Source organism: Carettochelys insculpta, chromosome 32 (genome assembly GCF_033958435.1).
Source record: "Carettochelys insculpta isolate YL-2023 chromosome 32, ASM3395843v1, whole genome shotgun sequence".
Lineage (NCBI taxonomy): Eukaryota > Metazoa > Chordata > Testudines > Carettochelyidae > Carettochelys > Carettochelys insculpta.
In genome coordinates, this window is record NC_134168.1 from 6,920,510 (window position 1) to 6,934,615 (window position 14,106).

General features: G+C 43.7%; 2 protein-coding genes across 2 annotated transcripts; one reads left to right on the forward strand and one right to left on the reverse strand.

Annotated features, from left to right (window-relative positions):
- The first annotated feature begins 2,289 nt into the window (after nucleotides 1–2,289).
- Nucleotides 2,290–6,160, forward strand: LOC142005050 (olfactory receptor 11H6-like). Its single transcript, XM_074982733.1, has 2 exons — nucleotides 2,290–2,347; nucleotides 5,213–6,160. The coding sequence occupies exons 1-2, from the start codon at nucleotides 2,318–2,320 to the stop codon at nucleotides 6,158–6,160; spliced, it is 978 nt and encodes a 325-aa protein (XP_074838834.1). The 5' UTR covers nucleotides 2,290–2,317.
- A 6,720-nt stretch (nucleotides 6,161–12,880) lies between these two features.
- On the reverse strand, nucleotides 12,881–13,807 carry LOC142004839 (olfactory receptor 11L1-like). The gene has a single exon (XM_074982521.1). The coding sequence runs from the start codon at nucleotides 13,805–13,807 to the stop codon at nucleotides 12,881–12,883; it is 927 nt and encodes a 308-aa protein (XP_074838622.1).
- Between the last annotated feature and the right edge of the window lie 299 nt (nucleotides 13,808–14,106).

The following is a 14,106-nucleotide window of genomic DNA, read 5'->3' on the forward strand; positions in this document are numbered from 1 at the left end:
ACAGAGGTCCAATTTAAATATATATCCCAAATTAAAAAAGACAGTAAAAGTAACGGAAAAAGTGTCACTCTGGCTTTGCAACCAGACAAAAGAAGCAATGAAATATAAGAAGGCATTGTTTAAAAAGTGGAAATTAAATCTTTGTGCAAAACAGAAGGGCTTTCTCTGACACTGCTTGAGCGGCTGCAGGTCAGCCAGGTATCCAATCCAGACCTGGCTGCTCCCACCCACCCCAGAGACCAAGTCCCAGAGGCTCAGTGTGCAGATATCAGTCCCCGTCTCTCCAGCTCTCTTCCTAGCAGAGGCAGAGAGAAGGTGCTGAGATCTCACCCCCAGGTGAGTTTTGACACACGGTTCCCTTCTTTCTTCTGTCCTTCCCCAGCTGTTGTACTTTTCTGCCACCCACCTATCCATCCTGCCACCACTAGCCTGGCCAGGCATAAACTAAGGCTGCAAATAGGCAGGTGATTTCTAACCAGCCAAGTGTTCTACAGCAGCCTTCCAGAAGAGCTTAGTTTCAAGACAGAGGTGATCCTGATCTGTTTTATATTCCTTGTACTCAGGGGACCGGAATAGCTAGTTCTTTGGGTTTGCAAAGTGCAATTTATAGAGGGCCACGTCAATCAAATCTAGAAATGCATATAAAATATATTTATGGGCTTTATAATTGCCATCTCCATTTGAATCTTGTTCACCTAATTATGAATATTGCTTCTGACAAAGCAGGTCTTTGCCCACGAAAGCTCATGCTCCAAAATATCTGGTCGTCTATAAGGTATCACAGGACTTTTTCTTGTTTTTGAAGATGCAGACTAACTCGCCTACCCCCTGATGCTATATCTACTACTTTAATATTTGACTCTAACTTACAAATTAATCTAATACACTTTGCATAACCCTATTCTATAAATGTGTCCTATTTGGAAATATTAACTTAATTTTCATTGACGTTAGATGTTAAAAGCACAACTATAAATGGAATATTTTTACAAACCCTTGACACTTTAGCTTAATATTTTAATCATATCTGGGAAAGAGGAGATAGCATGTTAAAGCGGATATATTAATAACATCTAGAAATGAGTACAAAATATTTGTATCCATTTCACATTTTAATCAAATCCAGGCAAATGTTATCTATAAGTCTCAAATTACCATTGTAATGAAAAAGAATATAGTCTTAATCATTTTTATCACAACAGGTAGCTCTGTCAAATATCATTATTAACGTTTACCCGTTTCACGAATTTGGAAGTCATCACAATAAGTATTTATTAATCTGATACTTTAATTAAATCTAGAAATTAACAAGATATGTAAACATTAATTTAGCAGACTCTAAAAAGAGTAATACAGACTTATCGGCTATATCTACACTACAAAGAGCTGGAGACAGAAGTTACTATCTGAAGATAGCTTCCAACAAAACACGAAAGTGGATTGCTCCATCAATCTGCTCTGTCCACAAAGAGTGGCCAGAACCCAGAAGCTCTGTCTGTCAACAGAGGGCTCCTCAGAATGCCCATGTGGTTTTTTTCCAGTCAACAGATACTGTGGAGAAAAACGTTCTGCCTATGGAAGGAGAGGTGGAAGGCTGTCAACAAGAGTGCTGAGTTCTGTTAACTGTATGTCAAAAAAACCCACTTTTTTAGTGTGGACACTCTGCGAGTTTTGTCAACAAAATTATCGAGTGTAGACATAGCTAATGAGTTTATAACTTTACTGAATGTAGGAATAAATATGCTATATAATTCTTAATTTATTATTTTAATCCAAACAGTAATTAATACAATAATTTTTTATTATTAAAATAGAATAACAAATAGCTACCTTCTATAGGTATTAATTTCTTCTGATTAAATATAGGAATTTATATCTTAGGAAGTTGTTTATTTGAAGCAAAAATAGGAACGGATATCTGAAGTTATTTTTATATGTAAATCAAATATAGAAAATGTAATCTGTAATTCTTAATCTTGGTCTTTGGGACTTTTAGGTGCTACCTTGGGAATAAAAAAGAAAATAATTTGCATATATTATATACTCACTTCAACAATTAAAATGGATCCATAATTTACTCACGCTGATGTATTCAGACAGATTTTTCTTCTGCACAGCTGTGAGGGTCAATCCATGAGTGATATCGTCTTTCATCATCATCATCATCATCATCATCATCATCATCATCATCATCAATAGCCATGGGCTCAGCGTCCGTTGGTGTCTGATGCCTCTCTCACTATTTCCTTCCATCTTTCCCTATCCAGTGCAGAGTGGCTTAGTTTCTGTAGACTAGCTCCACACCAATCTACTATAGATGTCATCTTTGGAGATCTCCAAACTCGAGGTAAGGAATTTGAAGAAGTCCCCTTGATTCCCTTCTGAATCACACCCTAGTTAGACAGGAAGAAAGATGGAGGGTGGGGGTAAATTTTCTTTAAGATAGGCGAAGCAGAATGTTTTACTGGACCAAGTCCTGTGAGTGAGAGAGAAAACAAAGATACTTAAATAACCTGGGGACAAACTGGCTAAGTAGCAGTGCAGCAGAAAAGGACCAGGGGCTTATAGTGGATGAGAGGCTGGATAGGAGTCAGCAATGTGCCTTTGTAGCCCAGAAGGCTAAAGACATATTGGGGTGCATTAGGAGGAGCATTTCCAGCAGACCGAGAAAAGTTATTATCCCCCTTTATTCGGCCCTGGTGAGGCCACTTCTGGAGTATTGCATCTAGTTCTGGGGCCCCCAGTATATAAAGGATGTGGGCGCACTGGAGAGGGTCCAGCTGAGGGCAACCAAAATGATAAGGGGGGTGGAGCAAATGACCTATGAGGAGAGGCTGAGGGATTTGGGCTTATGTAATTTGCAGAAGAGAAGAGTGAGGAGTGATTTGGCAGTAGCCTTCAACTTCCTGAAGTGGAAGGTTCTAAAGAGGATGGAGAGAGGCTGTTCTCAGTGGTGATGGATGGCAGAACAAGGAGCAATGGTCTGAAGTTACAGTGGTGGAGATCTAGGTTGGGTATTAGGAAAAACTATTTCACTAGGAGGGTGGTGAAGCACTGGAATGCATTACCCAGAGATGTGGTGGAATCTCCGTCCCTGGAGTTTTGAAGTCCTAGCCTGACAAAGTCCTGGCTGGTATGATTTAGTTGGGATAGGTCCTGATTTGCGCAGGGGGCTGGACTTGATGACCTCTTGAGGTCCCACTTAGCCCTAGGATTCTATGCTTCGATGATATTCTTTCAGAGGTTAATCCAGTGTCCAAAAGGGATTTATGGCCAGACTTCAGTGGTATTTAAGTGCTTCAAGATGTAGTCCAAAACCAATCAATTACAATTTAGCCTTGAAATTCAGGTGGAGGAACTTAAAATCACTCCCCCTGCATCTCAGAGTACCCTCTGCCATTTTGCCGAGCTTTGATGAGGTTTCTGATCCTAGACTGGTCCAGAGAAATTCATCCAGCTGTTGAAGGAGGAGAAGGAGTGGATTGCCCAGGCAAAAGAGATGTCTGACCACCTCAGTGCAGAATCTGTATCCAATCCTGTGGGTTTCCAAAAGTAGAACAAACTCAATTTGTCAAATCCCAAGCTGAGTTTGAAATGCATTATGTATGACAGAGAAAGAGAGAGACGGCCTGTGACTGTGAATGTTTCTGCTATTTCTTACTGCTCTATCACTGTGGTTCACAATCTTTTCAGTTACACTCCCCACACCAATGAGACAAACAACTCCATGGCATGCCCACTTGTTCAGCTGAATTGATGGCTCGTAAACATCACATTTATTTATATTTACTAAGGTTTAATTCTTCCTAGGGAGGTTTGCAACACAGCCATGCATACAGCAAGCTAAACGAGGATCACATCAAAGAGTCATAGATTCCTGTGGCTGGAAGGGACCTCAGGAGCTCACAGAATCACAGGGTTGGAAGGGACCTCAGGAGATCATCTAGTCCAGCCCCCTGTCCAAAGCAGGATCAACCCCAACTAAATCATCCCAGCCAGGACCTTGTCAAGCTGGGTCTTAAAAACCTCTAGGGATGGAGAGTCCACCACCTCTCTAGGCAACACATTCCAGTGCTTCACCACCCTCCTTGTGACATAGTTTGTCCTAGTATGCAAACTAGACCTCCACCAGTGTAACTTCAGACCATTGCTCCTTGTTCTGCCATCTGTCAGCACTGAAAACAGCCTCTCTCCATCCTCTTTAGAGCTCCACTTCAGGAAGTTGAAGGCTGCTATCAAATCACCCCTCACTCATTTGTTCTGCAACCTAAATAACCCCAAATCCCTCAGTTTTTCTTCATAGGTCGTGTGCTCCAGCCCCTAATCATTTTCATTGCCCTCCCCTGGACCCTGTCCAATGCATCCACATCCTTTCTATACTGGGGAGTCCCAGAACTAGATGAAATACTCCAGATGTGGCTTCACAAGTATTAAATAGAGGGGAATAATAACGTCTCTGGATCTGCTGGAAATTCTTCTCTTAATGCACCCCAATATGCCGTTAGCCTTCTTGGACACAAGGGCACACTGTTGACTCCTATCCAGCCTCTCATCCACTGTAACCCCCAGGTCCTTATCTGCTGCAGTGCTACCTAGGCAGTTGGTCCCCAGCGTGTAATAATGCTTGGGATCCTTCCCTCCGAAGTGCAGGACTCTGCACTTGTTCTTTTTGAACCTCATCAGATTGCATTAATTTTTCCCATACACCCCAGAATACACCATCTTAAACAGTGAGTACAGACCCATTTTCAAAATCTGGTCAGCTCCATGCTAGGGAAGTTTACTAAATAAGCAGCCTCTGAAAATTTTAGCAGGTACTTGATTACTTGCAGAGAGGGGAGTTGGCTCCAGAGTACAGGTTCCCCACCCTGCCTGCTTATTGGCTCCGGGACCTAGCATTAAACCGTGTCCCAGCTTCAACAAGGCTCCAGCCCTCCCTGGCATGAACAGGGTCCTCTGGGGTCCTCAGTTTCCTTCCATGATGGCTCTGCATTGATGAATTGGTGGGAACTGATAACCCCGGAACCTGCTGGGACTCAGGCAGCCTTGCCCCTCCCTCCACCCCAACAACCCTTCAGTGGCTCCGATGAAATTTCGTGGCACACTTGGACAGATCTCATGGCACGCTGGTAGAAAACCACTGCTCCTCCTATTCCACCCTTCCCAGAGCTTGGAGTAGAACCTTGGAGTCCTATTAATTGTTTTCTTTCAGCTCGGGGGCCAACCAATTCATCCAGCCAACAGCACCATCCCAGTGACCAAGTTCTTCCTGTTGGGTTTCTCCTCCTTGGACCAGCAGAGCCGCAATCTCCTTTGTGCCCTTTTCTCCTCGATCTACACTGGGACTGTGGCTGGCAACCTGTGCATTGTGTGGGCTGTGATGCAAGATGCCCATCTCCAGCGCCTGCCCATGTACACCCTTCTGGGGAACTTCTCTTGGCTGGAGATCTGCTACATCACAGCCACGGTGCCAAGGATGCTGTCTGATTTGGTATTCCCAGGAGTCCCCATCTCCTTCCATGCTTGCTTCCTGCAGTTCTACTTCTTCTTCTCATTGGGGGCCACTGAGTGCCTCTTCCTTGCAGCCATGGGCTTGGATAGGTTCCTGGCCATCTGCCACCCCCTGCGGTACCCCATCTTCATGTCCCCACACAACTGCTGGGTGCTGGCCTACTCCTGCTGGATCACTGGCTTCCTATGGTTCATCGTTCCCATTGTCCTCATCTCCCACCTGCCCTTCTGCATCCCCTACACCCTGGATCATTTTGTCTGTGACCCGGGCCCATTGCTGGCTGCCTCCTGCTCCCCAGCTCCCCGGACAGAACAGGTCTGCTACGCTCTGACTTCCCTCATCATCTTCGCCACCATCCTCTTCATCCTAGCCTCCTATGGGTTTGTCCTCAGGGCAGTGCTGAGGTTACCCACAAAGTCCAGGAGGCACAAGGCCTTCTCCACCTGCACCTCTCACCTGGCTGTTGTAGGCCTGTTTTATGGCTCCATCATGGTCACCTACGTCCAACCGGCAGCCTCAGGAAGCAGTGGGAAGGTGGTGACGCTGTTTTACACGGTGGGGACCCCGCTGCTAAACCCACTGATCTACAGCCTGAGGAACAAGGAGATGAAGGAGGCTCTGAGGAGGACCCTACTGGGGAAACGGTAGGGGATTCTGCTCTGGCACCAGCCGGCAGGGACTGGCTGGTCAGGAGGTTGGGGAATGGGATATGCGGCCCTTAAGTTTTGAGGGTGCTGTCTCCAATCCTGCAAGGAGAACACACGCAACATTTTGCCTGCCATTAAGAGGTCACCTGGGCTATGTCTACACAGTAGCGTTATTTTGAAATAATCCATTTTGGAATATCTATTCCAAAATAGTTTATTTTGAAATGACGTTGCTGCACACCAAGGAGGAGGAGTGCAAATGAGGGAGATCAAAAATGCAAATAAGCACTGCTTTACAAAGCTCATGTTTCATTTGCATAATCTCGTGCAATTTCATTTCTGAAAGAGACTTTTCCAAAAGCAAAATGGCTGTGTAGATGAGGTTCCTTTGGAAAAAAAGTCCACATTTTTCATATAACCCTTTTTTTCAAAACAAAAGAAGAAGGGTTCTTTTGAAAATAGGTATTTTTTTCAAAAGAGCTCCATCTACCCTGCTGTTTTTGTTTGTGGAAATACCATCGCACGTGATTATGCAAATGAAGTGCGAGATTTGTAAATTACTTGCATTTTTAATCTCCCTCATCTGCATTTCTCCTCCGAAAGGGGAAATGCAGTGTAGACGCAGCTCAAAATGCATTTTGAAATAGGCCTCAACTATTTCAAAATAAAGCATCTACACACAATTGTGCCTATTTTGAAATAGACCCAGAGGACACCATTATGGCTTATTTTGAAAGAGAACTATTCTGGGTACATCTACCCTTGCATTCCTCTTTCAAAAGAGGTATGCAAATGAGGGAAATCAAAATTCAAATGTGGTGCATATTTGCATATTTGACATCTCATTAGCATATTCTTATTTCAAAAGAGCTTCTTTTGAAAGAAGAAAACCAATGTAGATGCTGCTCATTCAAAAGTAAACCCCATCGTCAAAAGAATCCTTCTTCTTTCAAAATAAGAATAAGCAAATGAAGTGTGAAATATGCAAATATGCACTTCATTTGCATTTTCGATTTTCCTCATTTGCATACCTCTTTTGAAAGAGGAATGCAAGTTAGACACACCCTCTGGCTGTGTCTACATGGGCACAAATCTTTGAAATTTTAAAGATTATTAATGAGGCACTGAAATGAATATTCAGCACCTCATTATCATTAGGACAGTTCTGGCTGCGGCTCTTCAAAAGCACTGCTTTTGAAAGTGTGTGGCTCAATGCGGCTACACAGGGGTCCTTTTCAAAAGGACCCACACCTTTCGAAATCCCCTTATTCCACTCAGAGAGCGGGATAAGGGGATTTTGAAAGGTGCGGGGTCCTTTTGAAGACGACCTCCGTGTAGCTACACCAAGCCGCGTGCTTTCAAAAGCAGCATAGCCAGAAGTGTCCTAATGCTAATAAGACACTGAATATTCAGTTCAGCACCACATTAGTAATCTTTGAAATGGCCATTAGCATGGCTATTTTGAAGATTTGTGCCTGCGTAGACACATCCTCTGGCCATGTCTACACCAGCCAAAAACTTTGAAATGGCCATGCAAATGGCCATTTTGAAGTTTACTAATGAAGTGCTGCAATATATATTCAGTGCCTCATTAGCATGCAGGTGGCAGCGGCACTTCGAAATTGACGTGGCTCGTCCAGACGGGGCTCCTTTTCGAAAGGACCACGGCTACTTTGAACTCCCCTTATTTCTATGAGCAGATAGGAATAAGGGAACTTCGAAGTAGCCAAGGTCCATTCGAAAAGGAGCCCCATCTGGACGAGCTGTGCAGCAGCAAGCTGCATCAATTTCAAAGTGTCGCGGCCACCTGCATTCTAATGAGGCGCTGAATATGTATTTCAGCGCTTCATTAGTAAACTTCAAAATGGCCATTTGCATGGCCATTTTGAAGTTTTTGGCTAGTGTAGACGTAGCCTGCATGTCTTAATAGCATCGATTTGGAAAATGCTTTTTCAAAATTGACATTATTCCTCTTCCAATGAGGCTTATGAAATTTGGAATACTACGCCTACTATTTTGAATTTATTTTGAAATAGCGTATGTGTAGTGTAGATGTTTGCAAAGTTATTTCAGCATAATGGCTGTTATTTCAAAGTAACTTTGCCGTGTAGACATAGTCTTGTAGTTTTAAAAACTGGCTGTAGCACAACACAACCAGAAGGGGCATGGGTGTAGCCTTGCTGGAGAAAATGAACCCTGCTTTAAAGAGAGTGTGTGTATGTGTGTGTGTGCGGAGGGCAGGAGAACACACCAAGTGTGCACACCTTTCTCAGTAGCATGGGATGCAACTCGCATATCACCGTTGCCTGAACTGAACGACTGTGCTTTGTGTGAAATCTGTTCTGAATGAAGAAAGGTTCAAGATGAATCTCCACTGAAGCTAGAAAGCACGTCAGAGCATAAACCAATCAGGCCATTTTAGGAGGGAGAATAATTAACTAGCAATTTAACAATGATGATGCTGCATTTTCCATTGGTGGCCATTTGAAAGTTAAGATTGGATACATTTACTTTTATATCTACTTAGCTTGAGTTCCATCAGGAAATTCCATGTCTTGTGTTATTGACTGGTTTTCTTTCTTCTGTCTCTTGCCCTATGCAATTTGCATTTCAGGCGTCTATTCTTCCTTATATACCAAAGACATTGTCCCATCTCCATCTCCCTTGGGGCGCCTGAGTAATATGGCAAGGTTACCCAGCCAATAACAAAGAATGGTGGAATGAGATATTGTATGTGCTGCAATAAATTCTCTAGACAGGCTGCAGATCAATAAAAGAGATGTTTTAGGTAATACTTAATCCTGTCTTGAGTGCAGAGGTTTGGACTGGAAGATCTTTTGAGGTCTCTTCCACCTTACCAATTTATGATTGGGAACATATCTCTCATTAGGTAATCAATAAGAGGACACAATTTTGAAAAAAAAAAGCTAGATAAATTCATGCTGGTTAGGACCATGAATGGCTACAACCCAGGATAGGTAGGAAACGTGTCCCTAGCCTCTTTTTGTCTGATGCTGGAAATGGATTAGAGGAGATGGATCATTCAATGACTGCCTGTTCTGTTCTCTCCCTCGGGGATGCCTGGCATTGACAACTGATGGAAGAAGGGATGCTGTGTTGGATGGACCTATGGTCTGACCCAGTGTGGCTGTTCTCATATTCTTATATTTTATTGAATTGACCCAAAACAATGAATTTCTTTTTGATAACAACAGCATGTTTTGATGTTTCCAAATCAAAAGTGGTGGGACGTTTCTGTCAACACCCACCTCCTGAGAAAAGTCTTTTTGACTTTTCAAAATATCAGAATTTTTCCATGGAGTGGAGAGAGAGCCTGGTTGTGACTCATTGGCAGGACTGTATAATAGCACATGGCAATCTGTAAAGATATCACCTTTTACTGAAATGAACATGCAAGTCATCAGTTCAAGAAGGATGGAGAGAGACCATGCTCAGTGGTGACAGATGGCAGAACAACGAGCAGTGGTATGAAGTTAGAGAGTGGGAAGTCTAGGTTGGATATTAAGAAAAACTATTTCACCGGGAGGCTGGTAAAGCACTAGAATGTGTTACTGAGAGAAGTGGTGGAATCTCCATCCCTAGAAGTTTGTAAGTCTCGGCTTGACAGAGTCATGGATGATATTATTTTAGCTGGGATTTGATCCAGGCAGTGGACTGGACTCGATGACCTCCTGAGGTTCCTTCCAGCCCTAGAATTCTATGATTCTGTGATTCAAACCACTGGTTCAAGCATGTCACCTGTTCAGTGTCCCTGGTCTACATGGATCTTAAATTCAGGGCATCAGGAAGAAAAAACATCTACATCAGTGTTTAGGGCATCAATGTAGGATGCCTATGGCCAGTCCTTTATTCTGTCACACACTCCTTATGTGACTTTGGCATTGGAAAAAAGTCCAGAAATGGGCCACAAAAATTAAGACATTGGAAAAAAGTTCAGAAAAGACAAACAACAGTGGTGGGGGGCATGGAACAGAAGCCAGAGACAGGATATGATAGAGGTCTAGAAAATCATGATTGGTGTGGGAAAAGTGAATAAGGAAAAGGTATTTACTCCTTTTCATAACACAAGAACTAAGGGGTCACCTTATGAAATTAATAGGTTAAACAGGAAAAAAAAGGATGTATTACTTCACAAAACAAACTGTCAACCTGTGGAACTCCTTGCCAGAGTATGTTGTCAAGTCCAAGACTATAACAGGGTTCAAAAAAGAGCTAGATAAATTCATGGAGGGTAGGTCCATCAATGGCTATTAGCCAGGATGGGCAGGGATGGTGTCCTTTGCCTTTGTTTGCCAGATAGTGGGGGTGCGTGACAGAGGATGGATGACTTGTTCTGCTCATTTCCTCTGGACACTAGTCATTGGCCACCCTCAGAAGACAGGATACCGGGTTAGCTAGACCTCTGGTCTGACCTAGTATGGCTGTTCTTATGTTCTTTCTGTGCGCGTCTCAGGATTTTGTTTGACAGAATACTGGGCAAGTTGTACTTTTAGTCTGACCCTGTATGGTTGTTCTTATGACTAGTGCTAGTCACTTAGCGCCTGATTTTAAAGGCATAAGATACGTGGAGAAGCACATGTGCCTAGGAGCTCAATTCTCATTCAGATCAGCCAGAGCTGGGTGCTTGGGTACATTTGAAAAATCCCCAAAGTGTGCTTGAATACCTCTAAAAAATCTAGTTGCATGTGAGATAAGGTGGAAACTCCAACTTGCTTCGGTGCTTCTGAAATCACACTCTGCTCCTGTTTCTCTATATACCAAAATACATTTAGAACGCCGGCTCCTTGTCGCTTGTGGACTCAGTTCTCCATCTGTAAAATGGGGACAATACCTCTCCTCTGCCAGCCTGGGCTGAAAATATACAAGAAAACTTTTCCAAAGCATCTCTATTGAGCAGCTCCTGCACTGCCAAAAGCTTGATGACTTGTATTCCATGTGGAGCATAGGTCACTACAAGCCTCCTCCACTTCATTCTGTCTTCAGACACAACTTCTAGCTGGCTCCAGGAGCACCCCAGTTGTTGTCCTGCAATCTCAGGAGAGTCTAAACTACTGTGAAATAATATTGTGAAATGGGCAATGTGAAAATAGGTGGATACCCACAGTTCTTTGGGATCTTATGAGGCATGAATATATTGTATCTTAATTTGAAAGAAGTGTCTACAAGGGAAAAAAAATCCATCATGATATTAAATGAGATTAATTCAGTTTTAATGAAAGTCATTTTCCTGTTTGTTTGCTGTCAGAAAATACAAAAAGGAAATTCTAATTAGAAATACCAGTGTACCAGGGTGAATCATGATTCATTCATGATTAGTAGAAAACTTCATCCATAAGAAGAGCAGCCTAACATGGTTTGCTGGTGTAACACTTCAAGGGGCTCAGACAGCATGAGATGGAAACCTACTAATGCAAAGAAAAATGTGACAACACCCACAAATTAAAAATTCGTTGAAGGACATCAGCACACCAGATAGGTTTTGTCTACACAACAGCTAACACTTGAAATAAGCTACACAATTTGCCTAACAAAAAGTCCAAGCACATGGAGTAGCTATTTTGGGATACCTCTGCCATGTAGACTTAGCCATAGTGTTAAATTTGGACTGTGTGGGCATTTATTTGGGTACACATTTTCCAAAAATGGATTCCGTTCTTGATCCACAGATGTGTTTCTATGAGGATAGCTAACTAGAATTTCCCCCAAGACTCTTTACAGTGCTTCTGCAGTGCAAAAGAACGTGCAAGTAGTCGTAATTGTAACTTACAAGGACTGTCATTGGGTATGGAAGCAGAAATTGCTCATGGTACATATGCTTTTTTTTGGAAAACGTGGGCCACGTTTGTTTTTAAATATGAAGTTCCAAACCATCATCCCATGACTGTGCATAAAAGACATTAGTGAAAAAAATTGAGTGAAAACAGTGAGTGGTAAAATGATTTTGCGATACCATGTTACAAATTATACAGTAATAAAAATTTTATAGAAATTACCTTGTGGGATCTTGCTGTAATATTGTAAGTGAAAAACAATGTTCCAAAATATTCATCTCTCTCCCTTTCCTGGTGCTTGCAGACAAGGGCATGCTGGGAAATATGGTAGCTTCTCTGATCCAGGGCCAGGTCTCTAGGCAGGGAGCTAGCCAAGGAACTACACCTCCCAGGGTGCCTTGGGCTATCCCATCATTCCCTGTATATTTTCCCTGCATGGCTCATCAGGGAGGAAGGGAGAGAAACTGGACATAGTCACACCCTTTGCTCTCTCTCTCTCTCTCTCTCTCTCTCTCTCTCTCTGTCACACACACACACACACACAGAGCATATGTAAGGATGTACAGAAGTTAGCGTGAGCCATGTCTGGATTGTTGGTCTAGGGCTCTGATTGTCCCTTTGCATGTGGAAAGACCTGGGTCCAAATACCAGCTGAGCCCAGCTTTTGGGGAGGTCTAGGTTGGATATTAAGAGAAACTATTTCATGAGGAGGGCGGTGAATCACTGGAATGGGTTACCTAGAGAGGTGGTGGAACCTCTATCTTTAGAGGTTTTTAAGGCCCAACTTGACAAAGTCCTTACTGGGATTAGTTAGTCAAGATTGATCCTGTTCTGGTTGGGGGGCTGGACTTGATGGCCTCCTGAGATCTCTTCCAGCCCTATGAGTCTATGGTGCTATGGACCAAAATCAGTCCTTCAGCATCTTATATTTATGCCTTGTGCAGACTGCACTGCCGGCTAATGACTTTCTTTAAAGACTCCCTGAAGTCCTTGTTCCTCAGGCCATAGATGACAGGGTTGAGGAGTGGGGTGATGATGGTGTAGAACACCGACACAATCTTGTTGAGTTCCGAGGACAGGCCGGAGGCAGGCTGGATGTACATTGAGATCATGGTGCCATAGTAGATGGCCACCACAGCCAGGTGTGAGCCGCAGGTGGAGAAGGTCTTCTTCTTCCCAGAGGAGGAGGGGATCTTCAGGATGGTGAGAATGATGAAGAGGTAGGACACCAGGGTCAGTATCAGGCAGCCGACAAGGACCAGGAGAGAGAGAATGAATATGACGAGCTCAGTAGCAGAGGTGTCCGAGCAGGAGAGCTGGAGCAATGGGGGGATGTCACAGAAGAAATGTTTAAGCTGGTTGGACCCACAGAAGTGGAGCCTGGAGATGAGCAAGCAAGGCAAGAGCCCAGTGAAGACACCAGTCACCCAAGATCCCACGGCCAGCTGTGCACACAACACATCGCTCATGGCCACCACGTAGTGTAATGGGTCACATACGGCAAGGTACCTGTCGTAGGCCATCACTGTCAGGAGGAAGCACTCGGTAGCCCCCAGGAAGACAAAGCAGTAGAGCTGCACCATGCATGCAGCAAATGAGATGGCTTTTCCCCCTACCAGCATCTTGGGCATGATGGTGCTGGTGTAGCAGATCTCCAGAAAGGAGAGGTTCTGGAGGAAGGCGTACATAGGAGAGTGGAGCCGAGGCTCCAGCTGCACCACAGAGATGATGACGACGTTACCCATGATGGTCAGGAGATAGACAAGCAAGAGCACAACGAACAGCAGGCTGTGCCAGCCAGGAAGGCTGTGGAATCCTAGCAGCTGGAACTCCACCACGGTGGTCCTATTGGTCATCTCCTTGGCAGTGCTAGAATTTTGCCTGCAAATAATCGAATCACCATTGTCGTCATCCCTTTTGTAATCAGCATCTTGTACAACATAATAAAAAACATCAATCTCAGCCAGGATTCTTAAAGGAGCCCAAGGAATAATGGCTACGTCTACACGTGAAGCCAACAGCGAAATAGCTTATTTCGATGTAGCAACATAGGCTATTTCGATGAATAACGTCTACACGTCCTCCAGGGCTGGCAACGTCGACGTTCAACTTCGAAGTTGCGCGGCACCACATCGAAATAGGCGAAATAGGCGCT